At 43.0% G+C, this 21,049-nt stretch overlaps 1 protein-coding gene across 1 annotated transcript in view; it reads left to right on the forward strand.

Annotated features, from left to right (window-relative positions):
- Positions 1–2,308: 2,308 nt before the first annotated feature.
- Positions 2,309–21,049, forward strand: part of SRPK3 (SRSF protein kinase 3) — a 51,101-nt gene continuing 32,360 nt past the window's right edge. Inside the window, exons 1-8 of the mRNA XM_032210651.1 lie at positions 2,309–2,393; positions 2,679–2,766; positions 7,544–7,680; positions 8,160–8,268; positions 12,362–12,449; positions 15,735–15,822; positions 18,255–18,361; positions 18,983–19,148. Coding sequence (XP_032066542.1) covers positions 2,351–2,393; positions 2,679–2,766; positions 7,544–7,680; positions 8,160–8,268; positions 12,362–12,449; positions 15,735–15,822; positions 18,255–18,361; positions 18,983–19,148 — 826 coding nt within the window. The 5' untranslated portion in view covers positions 2,309–2,350. The remainder of the gene's footprint in view (positions 2,394–2,678; positions 2,767–7,543; positions 7,681–8,159; positions 8,269–12,361; positions 12,450–15,734; positions 15,823–18,254; positions 18,362–18,982; positions 19,149–21,049) is intronic.

The following is a 21,049-nucleotide window of genomic DNA, read 5'->3' on the forward strand; positions in this document are numbered from 1 at the left end:
GGTCATCTTTTGTCTCCGCACTTTTACACCTGACCGGAAGCAGCTGGGTGGAGACGCCGGCGTGGAAGAAGAAGATTGGACCATGTGATGGATTGTGGGTGTGGGGACAAGATCATGAACTTTTAATTGGGTGGAATTCTGATGTCATTTCCAGAATTGGGATTTAACACAGATGTGCTAAGATGTCTGCTTTATTAAACTGGAACTTTAAGGATCATTAAGCCTTGGACTCTGATTTCGTTCTACATGATACTTGGAACGCTGACACTTTTTCTGTATGAAATTAGGACAAGCCAGCTATCCAAGGCATACCCAGGAATCAGGGTGATACAGTGGTTAGAATACCTCAAGATTGACTTGGCCTTCCATCCTTCCAAGGTTGGCACATTGAGGAATGAGATTGTTGGGGGCAATATGCTGACACACTAAACCTCTCAAGAGACTGCTTAAAAGCAGGGGGTCTCTCCAATACTGCAACGTGCTCTACATGGGGCTGCCCTTGAAGAGCATCCGGCGACTGCAGCTAGTACAGAATGCGGCCGCGCGAGTGATTGTGGGTGCACCTCAGTTTGCCCACATAACACCTATCCTCCGCGAGCTGCGCTGGCTACCTGTTGATCTCCGGGTGCGCTTCAAGGTGCTACTTACCACCCATAAAGCCCTCCATGGTAGTGGTTCTGGGTACTTGAGAGACCGCCTCCTGCCAATTACCTCCTTACGACCTATTAGATCACACAGATTAGGCCTCCTCCGAGTTCCATCCGCCAGTCAGTGTCGACTGGCAACTACGCGGAGGAGAGCCTTTTCAGTAGTAGCTCCGACCCTTTGGAACGATCTCCCCGTGGAGATTCGTACCCTCACCACCCTCCAGACCTTTCGCACAGCCCTCAAGATCTGGCTATCCCGTCAGGCCTGGGGTTAAAGATTATAATCCGTCCCCTCCCGAATGATGAATGAATGTTGCTTCTATTTTTAATTATGTACTATTTTATATGTCATTGTGTGTACTCCCTTCCCTATACGTTGTAAGCCGCCCTGAGTCCCCTCAGGGAAAAGGGCGGCCTATAAATAAATTTATCTACAATCTACAATCCTTTTGGTTCTGCGGATCAGTGGCAGTAGCTTCGGTGGTAGTGCGGATTGGTTTTGAGCATGCAACCTAAATCCTCCTCACGCGCAAATGAAGCTTTGCGAGCTCGCCTGCTGCTTCGGCAACCCAATTCCCATTGGACTGTGGTCCGTAGCGGTCCACAGCCCAGGAGTTAGGGACCCTTGCTGTAAAGCACTATGAACCGCTATACAAATCTCAGTCCTATTGCTATATAGCGCCAAAAACCAGGCTGCCAAGAATTCAGTGCTTGAATACTGAATTCAATATCTGAAACCTATCGCTTGTTCTACAGAGTGATAGTTTGGGCTTCAAAGTTAAGTATTTTTTCCCCCCAACACTTTAAAAAATATTTGCATTTAATTTAGACAATGGCAGGAATAAAACCCGCTTATTTTTAGAGGCTGGGATGCGTCTATACCTACGAAGAGCATGATAGTCCCTGTAGCTCAGGGGTCTCCAACCTTGGCGACTTTAAGACTTGTGGACTTCAACTCCCAGAATTCCTCAGCCAGCTGGCTGAGGAATTCTGGGAGTTGAAGTCCACCAGTCTTAAAGTTGCCAAGGTTGGAGACCCCTGCTGTAGCTTTCTAGGGAAGCAAAAGCTGACTTTCAGGGGGCAGGTTAAGAAGAGTATTAATACCTTTGAACCATGATGTTGGAGAATACTACCACGGATAGCCAAGAAAGCAAATCATTTAAGGCAGTGTTTCTCAACCTTGGCTACTTGAAGATGTCTGGACTTCAACTCCCAGAATTCCCCAGCCAGCAAATGCTGGCTGGGGAATTCTGGGAGTTGAAGTCCAGACATCTTCAAGTAGCCAAGGTTGAGAAACACTGATTTAAGGAATCTCTCCTTACACGTGGCAGACGACCTGGCTCATACAATCACACTTGGAAAGAACATGTGAAAACTTAAACTCTCCGCAGAAGGCTCCTAACGCTGGGAAGGATGGGTGGATTGAGTTACAATGGCGATGGATACGCCGGTTAAAAAACCCTCTTCTCCCGCTTTTGGACCGGGTTTTTTTTTTTTACAGAACGGTTGCAGAACGGAGATGCCCAGGGTTGGTTCACACGACTAAATTGCTTCTTAGGTGTTTTCTGTAGAGGAGTGGGCGGAGCAGCAAAGCTGCTCCAGGCTCCTCCCCTCCGGCCTCACGTGGTGGGGTAAAAAGCCGCTCTTGCGGTTGGGAAGGGGCCGGATTGCGCAGGCGCAGCAAGGGGTAATCCTCTGCTTGGATGGAGCTCACCGGGGCAGGGGCGGCGATGAGCAGCAAGAAAGGTGAGGAAAGGGGGGGGGGGCGGCGGCGGCGGGCGGGGCTGCCCTGGAAAGTAGAAGGGCGGGCGGGGGGTTGCGGGGAGCTGCTAGTGGTTGCACGGAGGAGGGGGGCCGCAGCGGCAGGTGCAGGAGAGGAGGTTGGGGTGGGGGTGGGTTCCCCCACTTGGGCGGACCGCCTGCTGCCACTCAATGCCGATCGCAGCCTCGCCCGCAAAAACTTTTGCAGCGCGCGGGTCTCTGCAGCCCCCGGCGCGCCGACCGATCTCGCGCTACTCCCCTCTCCCACAGGGCCCGGGAGCAGCCGTGGCAAAAAGAAGAAGCATAAGAAAGAAAAGGCGCCGCCCCCTCCGCCGGCAGAGAGCGGGATCCCCACGGGGTGAGTGTGGAGCCACGCGAGCTTTGGCCGTGCGGGGGTGAGGGGTGGTGGTGGTGGTGGTGGTGGGGAGGTCGGTGGCTGAATGCGGCCTCTTGGGGTTACCCGGGTGGGGTGGGGGTCTTGTAAGGGGGGGGGGCAGCAACCCTGCGTTCAGCGGAATGTGAGTAGGTGTGAACTCATCCTGCCTCTTGCAAGCAACGCGCATATTTGACTGGCTTTCTACAGAACGGTTGCAGGAGGAGATGCCCAGGGGCTGGTTCACACGAGTAAATGGCTTCTTAGGTGGTTATGTATAGGAAGTGGCCAACATCATTTCCCCCACTGCCTTAAGCACAGCCGATGTAAAGCAACTTTTTAGGGTTTTGTGCAGATGAGAATTTTAGAAAAGTGTGGTTTCCTCCAACCCAGAAATGATTTTCACCATAAAATAGCTCTTAATGTGTGTGTGTGTAGGTAGATAGGTAGGTAGGTAGGTAGGTAGGTAGATAGATAGATAGATAGATAGATAGATAGATAGATAGATAGATAGATGATAGATAGATGATAGATAGATAGATTAGATAGATTAGATAGATAGATAGATAGATAGATAGATAGATAGATAGAGGTAGATGATAGATAGATAGATAGATAGATAGATAGATGATAGATAGATAGATAGATAGATAGATAGATAGATAGATAGATGATAGAGAGATAGATTAGATAGATTAGATAGATAGATAGATAGATAGATAGATAGATAGATAGATAGATAGATAGATAGATAGATAGATAGATAGATAGATAGATAGATAGATAGATAGATAGATAGATAGATAGATAGATAGATAGATAGATAGATAGATTAGATAGATAGATAGATAGATAGATAGATAGATAGATAGATAGAGGTAGATGATAGATAGATAGATAGATAGATGATAGATAGATAGATAGATAGATGATAGATAGATAGATAGATAGATAGATAGATAGAGATAGATAGATGATAGATAGATAGATAGATAGATAGATAGATAGATAGATAGATAGATAGATAGATAGATAGATAAGACCAGTGTTTCTCAACCTTGGCCACTTGAAGATGTCCGGATTTCAACTTCCAGAATTCAACTTCCATTCGCTGGCTGGGGAATTCTGGGAGTTGAAGTCCGGACATCTTCAAGTGGCCAAGGTTGAGAAACACTGGATTAGACAGACAGACAGACAGGAAGAGAAGAGAAGAGAAAGAATGCACATCAATGGATTCATGAAATTAGTCCCAATACCGTATTATTAGGGCTGAAAAGACGAAGCAGTGGGTATAGATTTTGTTAAGTGGACCTAAGCCTCTTACAACAATAACCACTATAATAGGTCAACAATAACCACTATAACAGGTTTTTTTTCCTACTTTTAAGTTTTTCTACTCAGTATTGCTTCATTGATGCAGGAATTGTCAGAAAAGATGCTGTGTAAGGCCATTCACAATTGTAGCAACATGCTGAGTCCATAGGGTTCGAGTCTTAAATTGGCAATCTCAAATCTCCTCTCCCAGAAGCCCTTTGGGTCTATACATCCTAACTGTGCCTTGGTTTAGTGCAGTGTTTCTCAACCTTGGTAACTTGAAGATGTCCGGACTTCAACTCCCAGAATTCCCCAGCCAGCATTCGTCCGGACATCTTCAAGTTACCAAGGTTGAGAAACACTGGATTAGTGGCTTCATGATGACTGCTTCCATCACCTAGCTTCTGTGGGGCACCTCTCCTGTCTTCTAGTAACCCTGGTATATGAGAGAAATAAGGCTCCTACAATTTGTTCCCCCCCCCTGCAAATTAAAGGGGGAAGGGTGGGGAAAAATAAATTCTATATGTCAGCTTCTGTTCCTATAGCATTGAGATACATAACTTGAGAAGTCGGCCTTTCCTTCTTTGTGGGTAGGTAGGTCAATTTCACAAGTGGTAAGCAAAATCAAACTTCATGAAAAATGAGGAAGTGAAAAAGTATATAAAAGTTTATTTAAAACTTGTTAAGTGTTAGCGTGCAAAGCATTCACCGCTTGAAGAGATAAAAATGTCATTCAAATCACAGCCAGCATTCTAATAGAACCTCATTTAGAAAACCATAAAGGGAAAATATAAGACTTAAAAGTAGATAACAAGATGTTGCTGTCTGCTCCTATTGTGGGGATCCTCTGCTGTACAGAAATTTAAAGTAGAAGACAGATGCAGAGCTAGTACAGAGGAAATAAATTCCAGAAACAAAATGTTCTGTTTAAATAGATATACACATGCATCAGAACAAAAGAAATCCCTTTCTGCCTAGACTTGTTTACCTTTTCCTTAGAGAAAAATGGATTTGTGAAGCAGCAGCCTTCTGCTGGCTTCCCTGGAGATTTTCTAGCTTCTTGTAGATGCCAGCCTTTAACCAGGGCTTAGGATGGTACCTCCTTCCTTTACCTTATCCCTGTATCCTACTTTCGGCTTGCCTCTGCCTTCCTGAGAAATTATTTGCAATTTTAAAAGAGCAAATGCCCTTCATGCGGAGAGGGAAGAGTTTTGGGGAGTCCTCTTATTGCAAGCCCCTCTCCTTACAGAGAACCTGCTTGAGACAAAGAAGATGTGCAACTGGATTAGTGTCTTGTGTCACCTTACAAATTAAGCGATGAAGTAGATACTTGGCCCACCAACCTGAATTGCAGCAATAAGTAGCTTAATCTTCAAGGTGCCGTACGACCCTTCCTTGCTTTTGCTATGTGAATTGTACCATTTATGCCCACCCCGGTTCTTCACAGAATAATGAGAAGCTGTGCCACGACATGTCCATGGCAGCTGGGGTGGGTTTTTTTCTCGCACTCAATCCTGACAAGACCGAGTGGCTATGGATGTTGCCTCCCAAGGACAGCTCGATCAGTCCATCCTTACGCCTGGGGGGGGGGGGGAATCTACTCCCCTTAGTGAGGGCCCGCAACTTGGGAGTCTTCCTGGACCCACAGCTGACATTAGAGCATCATCTGTCCGCTGTGACCAGGGGGGCCTTTGCCCAGGTTCGCCTGGTGCACCAGTTGCAGCCCTACCTGGATCGGGAGGCACTTCACACGATCACTCACCCCCTTGTTACCTCGAGGCTTGACTACTGTGACGCGCTCTACATGGGGCTGCCCCTGAAAAGTGTTCGGAGACTACAATTAGTCCAGAATGCAGCCGCGCGAGCGATATCGGGTGTACCAAGGTACACTCATATCACACCTATCCTCCGCGAGCTGCACTGGCTTCCCATTGGTCTCCGGACGCAATTCAAGGTGCTGGTTATCACCTTTAAAGCCCTACATGGCCTAGGACCCGGATACCTGCGGGACCGTCTTCTGCCACATACTTCCCAATGACCGATAACATCGCACAGGGAGGGCCTGCTCCGGGTGCCGTCAGCCAGACAATGTTGGCTGGCAACTACCCGTGGGAGGGCCTTCTCTGTTGCCGCTCCAACCCTCTGGAATAAACTGCCCCCAGAGATCCGGACCCTACCCACTCTCATGGCCTTCCGTAAGGCTCTTAAGACCTGGCTATTCCAGCAAGCCCCGGGCTGTTGAACTCATGTTTGAGTTCCAGCCCCGATTAGACTGGGTGTATGTTGTGACCTTTTTAATTATGTTTTTTTTCCTGTGTTTTTTAACTTCTATTTTAATTGTATTGTTGTAAGCCGCCCGGAGTCCTCCGGGATTGGGCGGCCTATAAATTTATTAAACATTCAACATTCAAACATTCTTCTAAATGGATGAGCCTTGTTCTTGGAATCCACACTTACCACCACCTCAATGGCCCTAAGACACATGGGGTTGGTTCCTTTCTCTTGCGTGTCCCATCCTCCCCACTCCAAATTCCATTTCCATCCTGGGTGGCAGCTGCTGGAAGCTGCTGGGTTATTTTTAACGCCTCGTCTAGTGCACATTTGGGCTCTGACGGGGAGAGGAAGTTTCTGAGCTCACAAGGTATTAATGCCTCTTTTACTAATGGAGGGAGCATGTGGGGCAGATAAAGTGCCAGTCACTAGCCTGCTCTGCTTTGACAGAGACTGTCTCGAGGCCTCTCTTTTATGCCAGAATTGGCAGCTCCCTCACAAATCTGGAGGTTTTCCTGTGAGGAATATTATCTTCTCTCTGGGGAAGACATAAGAGACGGAGAAAGCTTCCTTTCCTCGGTCAGGAACTGAAAATCCACAGGAGTAGCCGAGCTATTCATTCTCTTGCTGCCAGTTAATTCCCCTTTCGAGTTTGCTGCGGTGAATCTCCCCCCCCCCCCGCCCCCCAAGCTGTCAAGATGGGGAAAACAGCACAGATTGAAATAGAAGGCAATAGGTACGTACAGAGAATCTCCCACAATGGGAATTATTTGATAGCCTTATTATTATTTGATAGAGTAATGGCAACAAAATGTTAGTGTCCGCCCCAGTCCACCCTGAGGGCTGAAATCTAAAGGAGTTTTGAGGAATTGAGAGAAATGGGAAGACAAATGAAATTACACTCCCGAAAGCTGTTATTCCATAATATGGTTTTCCCGGGCTTGTTAACCATTTAAGTTTGGTATGGTGGAAGGTATCGTGAGTCCAACCAGCCTGGAACAGTTTGCTGTAGTAATTTATGCAAGCAGTTGGCAGCTTTCAATTAGAAGTGGGCAAGGAATGTTTCTCAGCTGTTTGTGAAATAAATAACTTTGAAATTTGGACTGCCTTCTGATGGCTCTTTTTTTTTTGCCCATTTCTTCTTCCCCGCCCTTCCCTTCAATCTCTTCATTATTAGGCCACTTAGTCCCTCCTGCACAGACGACCCTGCCCGCCCGCCTTCCGTGCCCCCCCTGCCTCTTCCTGCTGAAGTTGGAGGTGGGCTCTTGGGATCTGATGACGAGGAACAAGAGGACCCCCGAGATTACTGCCGAGGTATCTGAGTAATGCAGGGAATGGCCTGGGGTCTCTTAAGTGAAGGGGAGGAGCTCTCTCTCTCTCTCTCTCTCTCTCTCTCTCTCTCTCTCACACACACACACACACACAAACACACACACACACACACACTCTCTCCCTCTCTCTCTCTCTCTCTGTTGCTGGCAGCATCGTTTTGAGTCCTGGATGCCTTAAGTCCTGGATGCCGTCTGCAGAGAAGTGTCTGGGTCTCCTTTTCTGGAACAAGATGCTAATTTAGAAGCTGTTTTTGTCTGATCTGTTTGGGCTTTCACTTTTATATTCCTGAGGAGTAACAACAAATGAAATGTATGAGCTTTTGTTTTAAGCATACGATAGAACCTGAGACTAATCAGGAAGGCAATTTGTGTGTCTGCCCATAATTGTTTAAGTTAATGGCCTCATATACTGACACTATGACAGCTAGTATATTAACTGGCCTCTTCTTTGTTCTGTATTAGGTGGGTATTACCCAGTTAAGATTGGGGACCTCTTCAATGGGCGCTATCATGTGGTACGGAAACTTGGATGGGGGCACTTTTCAACGGTCTGGCTTTGTTGGGACATTCAGTAAGTACAGCAGTGAATGACACACTTATTTTTTTCCCTATATTAAATATAAAAGGCATGCAGTGGTGGGTTTCAAAAATTGTTCGAATCTACTCTGTGGGTGTGGCCTCCTTTGTGGGAGTGGCTTGCCGCCCAAGTGACTGAATATGAAGATGCCGACGACACTTGTCAGAACCACCTTAATTTACCTCAAACACAGCACTGGCATGCATAAGAATATGATGTATACTTGTTTTTTAAAAGGCATCTTTGGTTTGCGTTAAAACAACTTCAACACACGCAATGTTCTGATTGCACCACAAACGCAGTAGTCATCCTTACCTTTCACAGAGGCACTGAGTTTTATAAATATGAGCATGATAGTGTAGAATAATCCTATCCAAGGACCAGTGGTGGGTTTCAAAAAATTCTGGAACCTCTTCTGTAGGTGTGGCCTGGTTTCCGGGTCCACTGGTGGAACCTCTTCTAACCGGTTCGGTAGATTTGACGAACCGGTTCTACCGAATAGGTGCGAACTGGTAGGAACCCACCTCTGAAGGCATGCCCCTGAAAAAGAGTAATACATATTCATTTTAAAAGTGATCAGGTTGCCACATATTGCCAATCTAGATGGTAGTGTCTGGCGGGCTTGGCTAATACCAAAATGAGATTGGATCTTGTTTGGACTTAGATGGGAAACTGCTAAAACTTACCAGACTTTTACCAGAGTTTACTAGAGTGGACAGTTGAAAAAAAAACATCTCAGAAGAAAGGAATGGTTAAGCCGTATATTTCCAAGGAAAATACATGGACATGTCCATGAAGTCTTTAGGAGCCCAGTTCAAGGAAACAAATTTATAAAAAGAGTTAAAAAGGAAGAGAAGTACATAAAAAATCTTTATGTCCTATCTAAATCCAGAGTAAGAAACAGGAAAGGTGTATTCTCACTTTGGGATGTGAAGTAGCATCTTGTCACAGGGATAGATTTTGGGGTTTTTTTTTGTATGATATTGAAACTTTTAAAAACAAGATAAATATTAAAATTAATAAAAAAAGAAAAAGAAAGGATAAAGCCAACAATGCAGAAAAACTTGAAAAACAGAAAAGAAAGAGAAAAGATTCAAAGTAGTGGCTTTCAATATTCTTCACAGTAATTATAAGTACAATTATATTTTAAATACTCTTTTTAAAATCGTATCACAATACTCTTCTTTCTACAGTCTGCCAGCCTAATCATCAAAGCTTTAAATAAGAAATAATTGTAAAAGTTCTTTTTTTATTTTTATACAAAAGGTTCAGTCCAGTTTCCAGTCACTAATAAGTGTAGATGGTACCTTTTCTCTAATCAAGTTAGTTCAGCCATCTGAGCAAAATTTGTCACCAACCATTCCTCCATAGTAGATTTTTCCATCTCTGTGCATATAATAATCTCACCAGGGTAATCATATATTGAAATAATCTTCCATGGCTTTTGCCTGTTTATCATTATTCGTAAAAGAAAAAAGTTCTGGTTTCAGTTGCACATTAATTTTTAAATTTCTCTTTATCAAAATATGTATTTGAATCAATTTGTTAGTTTTTGTACATGTCTGCCAGTTATGATAAAATATCCCTTTATGGTCATACATAAAGGGATACATCCAACATACATTTGAAGTGCTTTTATACATTTCTCTGATGTCGCATACATAATTTTATTTTTTTTAAATCTCTTTTAAGATCATAACTAAATTTCAACCCTTTTGACCATTGGTCCATTTGTATATTATATCCAGAATTCTTAGCCCACTGTTTTATACATTCTTCAACCTGTTCTTCCTGTCTCAAATTTCAACAGTTTTGTACATTTTAGTAATTACATGTTCATCATCATTGCACATTTGTACTTCAAATTCTTACATACTTTGCTCCATATCATAAATCTTTTTATCTTTCTGGTAACTGAAAATGGGAAAATCACTGACTTACTATATCCTGCTATTAATTTCTCACTTGACTTAATTTTAAATTCCCATTGATGGTTTTCCAATAATCCCCAATATATCAACCATTTGTTCTTGTCTGCTGTTTTTCCTATGATAAGCTTGAGTTGGGAGCCATAGGAGTGTTTTTGGCCACAGTCATATATGGTATTTAATTCCATATTCTCAATATGGCATGTCTGATAAAATGAGTTTAAAAATCCACATTAACTTTTTTATACCATATATATCCATGCCCTTCAAAGTTTTCAAATCTGGTAAATTCAGTCCTCCTCTTCCCGTTGTATTTTACAGCACTTTATGTATAACTTGTTTTCCCCCATTACCATGTACATTTAGATATATAATTTTGTCATTATATAAATGCATCATCAATTGCAAAACAGGTATTGTCTAAAACAAAAACAACATTCTTGGCAAAACATAGTTACAAGAGATTCTGTTTAACTCTGACAATTCTAATTTCTCCCATCTTAAAATGATCTTAATTTCATCCTATGTCTTAACACAATTATTTTTTTTAAAGCATACAATTTGTCATAGAAATTCTGAAGTATTTTACTTTTTTCTCATTTTTAAAACTAATGTTCTCCATCACTTTTATTTGATCTTCTAATTTCATATTTCCATTAACATATTTTTCTTAATCTTAAAACTCGGATTTGTTAATTTTAAAAATGGCTAATATACCAAAGTCATTTAATTTTCCCATTAATGTTTCTATTCCTTCAAGTGGGTCCCCTAAAATTAACACCAAATCATCCACAATATCCTTAACTTATAATTCTTTTTAAAAAAATCTTAACTCTCATAATTCTCTCATCGTATGTTTCTGCTTCAAGAACTAAAATGAAAAAAAGTGGAGACAACAGACAGCCTTGAGGGATAGATATAATTGGAAAACGGACATCAGGGTATAATCACAGAATTGCTATCCTTGATTACTCGCCAAAAAGCCAATACCTCCTAATCTGAGGCAAAAATTTAAGAATACCAAATAGGGGGAAATGCTAATTTTCTAATCACCTTCTGATTGAAATGCAAAATGCTTGCTAAGTTCAAAGAGTGCTCTGGAGGATGGGGACAAAGATAGTCCAAGTGCATTTAGTCAAACAACCACTCTATTTTTGCCTAATTAAACTATTGTTGCTGAGATTTTAAGCCTTGTTCATTGCCCAAGATCACTTTGGGGATAGGGGAAACTTTATAATTGTTGAATGTATAGAGTATAGAGTATAGAAGTTTATTTGTATGCCGCCCTTTTCCCTGGGGGGACTCAGGGCGGCTCACAACCCAAAAGGGAGGGGGAGACAAACTTTTAACATAAAGACAATACATAATTAAAAACACAACATTCATACCATTCGGGCGGGTTACAGTCTTAGCCCCAGGCCTGACGGGATAGCCAGATTCTGAGGGCTGTGCGGAAGGTCTGGAGGGTGGTGAGGGTACGAATCTCCACGGGGAGATCGTTCCATAGGGTCGGAGCTACCACCGAGAAGGCTCTCCTCCGCGTAGTTGCCAGTCGGCATTGACCGGCAGATGGAACTCGGAGGAGGCCTAATCGATGAGATCTAATAGGTCGCGTGGAGGTAATTGGCAGTAGGCGGTCTCTCAAGTACCCAGATCCACTACCATGTAGGGCTTTATGGGTGACAAGTAGCACCTTGAAGCGTACCCGGAGATCGACAGGTAGCCAGTGCAGCTCGCGGAGGATAGGTGTTATGTGGGTGAAGCGAGGTGCTGAATGAATGAATCCCTAAGGCTTCGTCTGCAGATTCTCAGTCATCCAGGTCATAGTTGTCTCAAAGGTGCTTTTTTTCTTCAAAAGGCAGCTTTTTTCCTTGAAAAAGAAGAAGAAAATAAAAGCAAAACGTTTTCTTCTGCTTCCTCCTCGAGAAAAAAACAATCCAATTGCCTTTCGAAGGAAAAAAAACACGCACCTTTTGAGATCCCTAAAGCTTTGTCTTGCTTCCTGTGAACTCCATTCTTTTAAAATCTATAACCCTAGCTTTGTTTTCTTACAGCAGCTTTGAAGGTAATGCCGAGACTTTCAAGTGGGAGATAATGTCTTGAAAATGAAGGAAGCCAGGACTGACTAACTCTGTTCTTCTCTCCTCCCATCACTCCAGCCGGAAGCGCTTTGTGGCCCTCAAAGTGGTGAAAAGTGCGGTACATTATACCGAAACGGCTGTGGATGAAATCAAGCTACTGAAATGTGTAAGTTGGATGCTTCTCTGACTGCTCCAATTCTGAGTGAACTCTTCCTCATGACGGAATAGTTAATATGCTTAGGCCAGTGGTGGGTTTCAAAAATTGTTCGAACCTACTCTGTGGGTGTGGCCTCCTTTGTGGGAGTGGCTTGCTGCCCATGTGACCGGATATGAAGATGCCGACGACGCTTGTCAGAACCACCTTAAATTACCTCGCACACAGCCCTGGCATGCATAAGAATATGATGCAAACCTGTTTTTTTAAAGGCATCTTTGGTTTACGTTAAAACAACTTCAACACACGCAATGTTCTGATTGCACCACAAACGCAGTAGTCATCCTTGCCTTTCACAGAGGCCCTGAGTTTTATGAATATGAGCATGATAGTGTAGAATAATCATCTCCAAGGACCAGTGGTGGGTTTCAAAAAATTTTGGAACCTCTTCTGTAGGTGTGGCCTGCTTTCCGGGTCCACTGGTGGAACCTCTTCTAACCGGTTTGGTAGATTTGACGAACCGGTTCTACTGAATAGGTGCGAACTGGTAGGAACCCACCTCTGGCTTAGGCCTTAAAACATGAAGTAGTAAGATCCAGGAATTGTTGGAAAACATGTTATTTGGCTGTCCTAACTTTCCACAACGGTACGTTTTGGAAGGAAAACATTTACTATTATACACATTCAAGAAACGAGTTGTAGCATTGAACCTTATTTTCTGGCCCTATACTCATGAGTCTCGGTTCAGACTATTAATTAGGATGCTTCCTTAAAACATTTGTTTTACAATATCCTATATTTACTTTGGGAGAAAATAGCGGACTATATAAACGTGACTGCAGCAAAAGCTAAAAAATTTTAAAGGATAATATTATCTTGAATTACGTAACTATTACATGGAATTTGTCCACTGGAAAATGTAATTCTCTGCCCTTGCTGTGGCCAAAAGCAGGGGTAGATTTCCAATTTTGTTTTACTACCGGTTCGCTTGCGCGCAACACTTCTGCACATGTGCAGAAGCAGGTGGGCAGAGCCTCCCGCCGCCGCCACTACCGGTTCGCCCGATCTGGGCTGAACCAGCAGAAACCAATCTCTGGCCAAAAGACTGATATTGCGTGACCCGTCAAATGCGCGCACGTCAAAAGCGCGCCGACAAAACCGCGGTGAGAAAACGAGGATGAAATCGCGCCCACAGAAGCGTGCTGATAAATGCGCGCCAATGAAAGTGCAATTAGGGTTAAGGTAAGGGTTAGGGTATTACGTTGTTTTCGCATTGTTTGTTGATGGCACGCTTTCGTCGGCGCGCATTTATCGGCGCACTTCTGTGGGCGCCATTTCGTCCTCTCTTTTCTCGCCGCGGTTTTGTCGGCGCGCTTTTGTCGAGCGCGCATTTGTTGGTGAACCCTGATATTGCAGTATCGGAAAGATAAATGTGTAGCTCCTTTCACTCAGTAGATTGAAGATCTGATTACACTGGCCACTTAAGAGCAGATTGCCTATGAGCATAGATTTCATAAGGACAAATGTAACGTGATATGGAACTCACTTAGGCAAAATACAGTAAATTAAAAATAATGATAGTTCTACAAGTGTATCCAAAATAAATATATACACACTTGAATAATATTTACAAAGTAAATTACATGTAAAATTGTAACTCTTAACTTTCAATGATATACTTTGTTTCTTTTTTCTGTTTTACTTCTTTTCAAATATGCACATTTTTTTCTTTGAGAATGCATGGATTTTCTTTGTATTATTTTTTCTGTTATTAAAAAAATATTGTTAATAATAATAGTCATTAATACTCGCATTCTCCCTACAGTCTGTTATGTGGGAAGTTTGATTGTTTCCTCATTTCCTCCTATCATACAGAAATCCCTTCCCTCACTGTTTTGAAAGAATTGCTTTTTGCTGTTCGGGAGAATGATCCTTTGGATTGGATAGGGGAAATAATCTAGGATCAGATACTTTGATAATGTTGTTTATCCTCTTAGTACACTGGCCTGGATCTTTCTGAAGTCAGAAGTTGGTAGCTACCACTCTCTCCCCAGGTTTTGGGTCACTTAATTACAACAACAAAAAGATGATCAATAGTATGCATAAAAAAGTGATTAGAGATAGTTCTCAATTTATGACCTCAATAGGAACCAAAAAAATCATCAAGTGGCGTGATTATTAACTGAGGCTTTATGTAAGCGCACCTGAGTTCACAACCTTATTTCCATGGTCATTAAGTGAATCACTGGTGGTTAAGTTAGACATCCCATGATCACAACTTGCAACCTTCCCTGGCGGCTTTGCTTGTCAGAAGACAGCTAGGAAGGTTGCAAATGGAAATCGTGTGAACTCTGCAACTGATCTAAATGTATGATGGTTTTCCAAGTGCCTGAATCACAACCATGTTACTGCAGAAATGCTGTGATGGCAATAATTGTGAAGACCTTTGATGGAATGTGCACCTGGAGAAGCAGTGGGAGGGAGTTATGGCAATACAGAGCTTTCCCAGAAATAGACCTAAATTAAGAAATTATACAATTCTGAGCTGTATTGTGGTTGGGGGAAAAATATTTAGGTAGTCACACTGTAGAATCTCTCAGGATATAACTACTGGTTTATGTGATATAGCTTTAGTTTGGCAAGATTCTGACCATTAGATGTAAGTAAAATAAATGATTGGATTGGATTGGATCTCACCGTGTTGCCTGTGAGCTTGGGCCTGACATGTTTAGTCATAAGTCACCTTTTTCAGTGCCGTCGTAACTTTGAGCAAGTGCTAAACAAATAGTCGTAAATTGAAGCCTACCTGTACTATGACCCAAACGTATTTTTGTCCCACAGGTCTATTTCAGGGCCAATCTACAAAATAGATTCTAAATAACGAAGCAGCCTTGAAATTGATTAGTAGCAGATGGGGGACCATTTTGAAATCACAAGGCTGTAACTGAAAGGTTTAAAAACAAATCTCCAGTGTTTCTAAGGAACATTTTTTGGAAGCATCAGGAGTCAAACTCAGCTTTAAGGGTATTTTAGCCATTACTACAAATTCAGGCTGAATCATCTAAGTTTGTTAGATGTGCCCGCTAGCAGGGCCACGGAAACACTTGGATCTAGAAAAAAATTCTGGTTTACCCTTCTCTGTCAATGTAGCCACTTGGCCTTTGTTTCTCCAGATCTACTGGTATGATATTTAAGCTATCCTTATGGAGAGGGCTTTTTGGGCATAGAAGTTTCTAGTTGCTGATCCATGTCTATAATGCTTACCCATTTTTACCTGGTACCTCTCACTTCTTCCAGGTGCGAGATTCTGATCCTAATGATTTAAAACGGGAGAATATTGTCCAACTGATTGATGATTTCAAGATCTCAGGAATCAATGGTGTCCGTATCCTTCCTTAAAAGGAACTCTTTCTGCTCAAATAATTGATTCCACTTTTTTTCCTCCTGAGGAAAGTTCCTGAGCTTTGGCTTGTAAAACCAGTTTTTGTGACATTTTTGGTGGAAAAAAAAATCTCTGCAGGAAATTGCTCCAAACTTGTTTAGTACATAGAAATTGATATTCTGAGTGACGGTTAACCTGAGGCGTTTTCTCACTAACATCCAAGATGGGAAAAGTGTGTGTGTGTGTGTGTGTGTGTGTGTGTGTGTGTATTGCATTTGTGCTGATAAATGAATAAAGGGAGACTAGTATAGATCTATTTTAAGCTATTTTGCTCTCATCAGCTAGCCATACCCTTACTGGGATGCGAACCTGGACTGTATTACATATTAGGCGGTTGTATTAGCCACTAAGCCACAGGCTCTCCTCCTTTATCAGCTAGGCCAGGGAAATAGGTATTTATTTATTGTGTCACAACCCCTGGTATGCCCAAATATGGGAAGGAGCATACTGCTTCCTTTCTCTGTCTTATCGGCTCATCTCAAGAGACCATCCAGACAGAAAGCCATTATTTTTAATGTTGCCTTTTAATGTTACATTTGTGTTACATTTGTGCTGATAAATAAATAAAGGGAGACTAGTATAGATCTATTTCAAGCTACTTATCTCTCATCAGCTAGCCATACCCTTACTGGGATGGGAACCTGGGCTGTATTACATATTAGGCAGTTGTATTAGCCACTAAGCCACAGGCTCTCCTCCTTTATCAGCTAGGCCAGGGAAATAGGTATTTATTTATTGTGTCACAACCCCTGGTATGCCCAAATATATATATATATATATATAAGGGAGGAGTGCTCATGGCTTAGAGGTTATTATAACTGCCTTACATGTAAAATAGCCCAAGTTCAAATCCCAGTAAGGGTATGGCTAGGTGTTGAGAGCTAAATAGCTTGAAATAGATCTATACTAGTCTCCATTTATTTATCAGCAAAAAATTACATACACACACACAGACATACATACATACATACATATATATTGTCAGAGAGAGCAATCAATCTTTCTGTCTACCTCGCATTCCCGAGAGTGAAATAACAAAGGGCTGAGCTTTTTAGCTGCATCAGGTCTTTGCGGTAAGCATAAATGGCTGCAGCCCCTTTAAATGGTAGGTGAATACAAGAAATGTTGCTGGGCTCTAGGAATTGTAGGTCCCTCTAATAGAGCAATTGTATTTTTGTTTAGTTGGCGCATCCAGGTTTTGTTTATTGGGGCAATGCAGTTTCAAAGAAGTCTGTTAATCCGTGAGCTTTGGGGAAATATTTCTGCGTTGCTGCGCTTTGTGCTTTTCCGTTCTATCACCGGCTTCCTGCTTGGCCTCTTAATAAACAAATGCACACACCCACACATGTTTTCTTTATCTAATAATGTCCAAGAAGACTCCCAATTGTCTGCAACAATTATTTGCTATGTAGATAAAAATAGCTTTCTACTGATCCTGGGATTCATCCACTCCTTATAATAATATCAAAGCTAAAAAGGAACAAATGGACAATAAGGTTTTCCCCAAAAGGGCTAGTCTGCCAAATGTTACTTTTGAAAGAAGATTCCAGGAGAGTTTTAAGTTGTCTCAAAAGTTGCTTGGTTTTTGTGTTATTTGGGAGACCACAGCCGGAGGCTTCCAGATTCTGTTTTCTTTCTTTCTCTGTCTTTGCTCCACACCTGATTTAAGGTATTTTATAAGTTCTTTGTATGTACCACGAGGAAAGGAGGGATTTATTTACTGGTACTTTTTAAACTTACCAGTTCCTTCATTCAGCTAGTCCAGAATGCGGCCGCGCGAGCGATTGTGGGTGCACCTCGCTTCACCCACGTAACACCTATCCTCCGCGAGCTGCACTGGCTGCCTGTTGATCTCCGGGTGCGCTTCAAGGTGCTACTTATCACCTACAAAGCCCTTCATGGTAATGGACCTGGGTACTTGAGAGACCGCCTGCTGCCAATTATCTCCACTAGACCGATACGATCGCATCGATTAGGCCTCCTCCGAATACCATCTTCTAGCCAGTGCAGACTGGCAACTACCCGGAGGAGAGCCTTCTCGGTGGCTGCTCCGACCCTCTGGAACGAACTCCCCGTGGAGATTCGGACCCTCACCACCCTCCAGTCCTTCCGCGCTGCTTTAAAGATCTGGCTGTCCCGGCTGGCCTGGGGTTAAGATTCTAACCCCACCCGAACTGTGTGACTGTTGTGTTTTCTTTTTAATATGTTGTACTGTCTTCATGTTGGAAAATTGTTTGTCCTTTCCCCCCCCCCCCTTTTTGAACTGTGAGCCGCCCTGAGTCCCCCCAGGAAAAAGGGCGGCATACAAATAAAGGGAAATGAAATGAATGAAATTCTGGTGCCTGTTTTATCTCCTTGACTTAGTTTTCGCCCAGATGTTTGTATGGTCCTTGAGGTTTTAGGGCACCAGCTATTAAAGTGGATTATCAAATCCAACTACCAAGGGCTTCCCATACCTTGTGTCAAGAGCATCCTATGTCAGGTAAAGGTGCATTTCTTTGCAAACAATTTGGGAGGCGGGGTTGTTAGTTTTTATAGTCAGGATCATTCCTGACCATTTTATTATGACAAGCAGATGGGCTTAATTTTAACACCTGTTTTTCTGGGACTTGAGTACAGGTAGCCCTCAACTTACAACAGTTACTGGCCATTCAAAATCACAATGGCACTGAAAATAAATGATTTATTATTTAAATATCTCATTTAGCAACGTAAATTTGGGACTAAATTGGTTGTAAGTCGAGAACTACCTGCACTGCAGATAGAGCCGAGGTGGCGCAGTGGTTAAATGCAGCACTGCAGGCTACTTCAGCTGACTGCAGTTCGGCTGTTCAAATCTCACCGGCTCAGGGTTGACTCAGCCTTCCATCCTTCCGAGGTGGGTAAAATGAGGACCCGGATTGTTGTTGGGGGCAATATGCTGACTCTGTAAACCGCTTAGAGAGGGCTGAAAGCCCTATGAAGCGGTATATAAGTCTAACTGCTATTGCTACTGCTATTGCTACTGCTATAGTTAATAAGATGAAGACTCCAGGGCTTTGCAGCCTCTTGACCTGGATCACAAAGAGGTTCTTATCCTTGGCACAAATGCTTCCTTTTTCAGGTGCTGCAGGGCCTCGATTACCTCCACACGAAGTGCAAGATAATCCATACAGACATCAAGCCAGAGAACATCCTGCTGTGTGTAGATGAGAGTTACATACGACGGCTGGCAGCTGAAGCCACCCTCTGGCAGCAGACTGGAGGTCCTCCTCCCTCTGGTTCTGCAGGTAAGTAATCCCATCCTGTTTGTAAGCAAGAGGGTTGATGCTGGTCTCAGTTCTCCCAAGAATGCTAAATGGGCACGATAGAAATTGAGAGTGGGGGGAAAAAACCAGAATTTGCCTCTAGCAAATGAAGACCTTCATTAGAAGATCCAAACATAATTAAGGGAGTAACAGCAGCATTCTTAAATGCCCAAAGTGTTCAAAATTCATTGGATCTAAAAGTATTAGGCAGTGTGGCACGACAAAACCGCGGTCCACTAAAGCGCGCCCGATTAAAGCGCGTACCTGACGTCATCAGCAGCGCGACAAATACGACCGCGGAGAAAAAAGGGCGCTTTAAAAAGAGCTTTTAAAGCAAGCTGATTCACGTAAAGGTAAGGGTTAGGGTTAGGGTTAGGGTTAGGTTAAGGGTTAGGGTTAGGGTTAGGTTTAGGGTTAGGTTAAGCGTTAGGGTTAGGGTTAGGTTAAGGGTTAGCGTTAGGTTTAGCGTTAGGTTAAGGGTTAGGTTTAGGGTTAGGTTAAGGTTTAGGGTTAGGTTTCGGGGGGTTAGGTTTAGGTTTACACGTTAATTTTAGGTTTACCGCTCACAGCGTGCTTTTTTCGTCGCACTGTGATGACGTCAGGTACGCGGTTTCGTCGAGCGCGCTTTAGTCGACCGCGGTTTTGTGGTGGAACCATTAGGCAGTGGCAACGAATGGCAAAAGGTTTGCTGTTCTGTGACAGTAATAAAGATTGATTGGTTCAAAAAAAGATCCAGAAAGGCACAAGCTGTAGGGACCATATTTATGTTCTAATGAATGGAATAGAAATGCTTTGAAAAGGGCAGAAACAGAAACCAAATCACTCCAAAGAGCCACAGTGTTGCAGTGGTTAGAGTGCAGTATTGCAGGCTACTTCTGACTGCCAGCTGCCTGTAATTTGGCAGTTCGAATCTCACCAGGCTCAAGGTTGACTCGGCCTTCCATCCTTCCGAGGTGGGTAAAATGAGGACCCAGATTATTGGGGGGCAATAGGCTGACTCTGTAAACCGCTTAGAGAGGGTTGTAAAAGCACTGTGAAGCGGTATATAAGTCTAAATGCTATTGCTAATAACAGTGATAACTAGAAAACTGCCACTTCATCCCAAAGAATCTGCGATGGAGCTTAAGTACACAGAGTAAAACAAAAAAGAAAATCTGTTAAAACTGAGATTAGTAATGAAAGTGAGCAAAGTTGAACTTTTTAAAGTGGATCCCCTGGATTTGCCGTTGTTTTTTCACATGCTTGGTCATTTCCTTGGCAAACCAAAAGCCCATTTGGCACCTGTCGAAGAGAGCGATTTGGCCTTGGGGGATTGCAGGTAATGATCAGAAGGCTTCATTAGGAGAATGGGCTTCCCCATTAGCAAGTTATAGGCTGGTTTAATCAACATGGAGGAAGACGCTAAAATAGAGGAGGAGGAAGAAGAAAAGTGGAGATTATCCATCTTTCCTCCATTTGCAGATACAGCAACGCAGTTTTCCCTGCCACTGTCAGAATTCAAGGATACGTCTCGTTCTAATCTGGTTTGTGTGTATGTGTGTGATCTGGGATAGCCAGTATAAAAGTGCCTTTCCCAACTGGATGCCTTCCAGAGGAGTTATTACTATGATTTGTGGTGTTATTTTCCATCATCTCTCTGGGAACTCCAGGCAGCATACAAGAGAGCCTCCTCTCGTTTTATCCCCTCTGCCACAAATGGGCAACGTAGGATGGGTAGAAAGGCAAGGGAGCGACTGGCTTCTAGTTGCCAGCCAACCAAATGGTTGAGTGGTTGAATTAGAACTGGACTCTTGCTCCCAATCTGAGCTTTAAACTGGCTAAAGTGGCTGTCTGCAGATTAAGGGTTTTGGCCCCAACACTTCTGGAAAATATCAGGTTACATA

The sequence above is a fragment of the Thamnophis elegans genome, chromosome 2 (assembly GCF_009769535.1).
Source record: "Thamnophis elegans isolate rThaEle1 chromosome 2, rThaEle1.pri, whole genome shotgun sequence".
Lineage (NCBI taxonomy): Eukaryota > Metazoa > Chordata > Lepidosauria > Squamata > Colubridae > Thamnophis > Thamnophis elegans.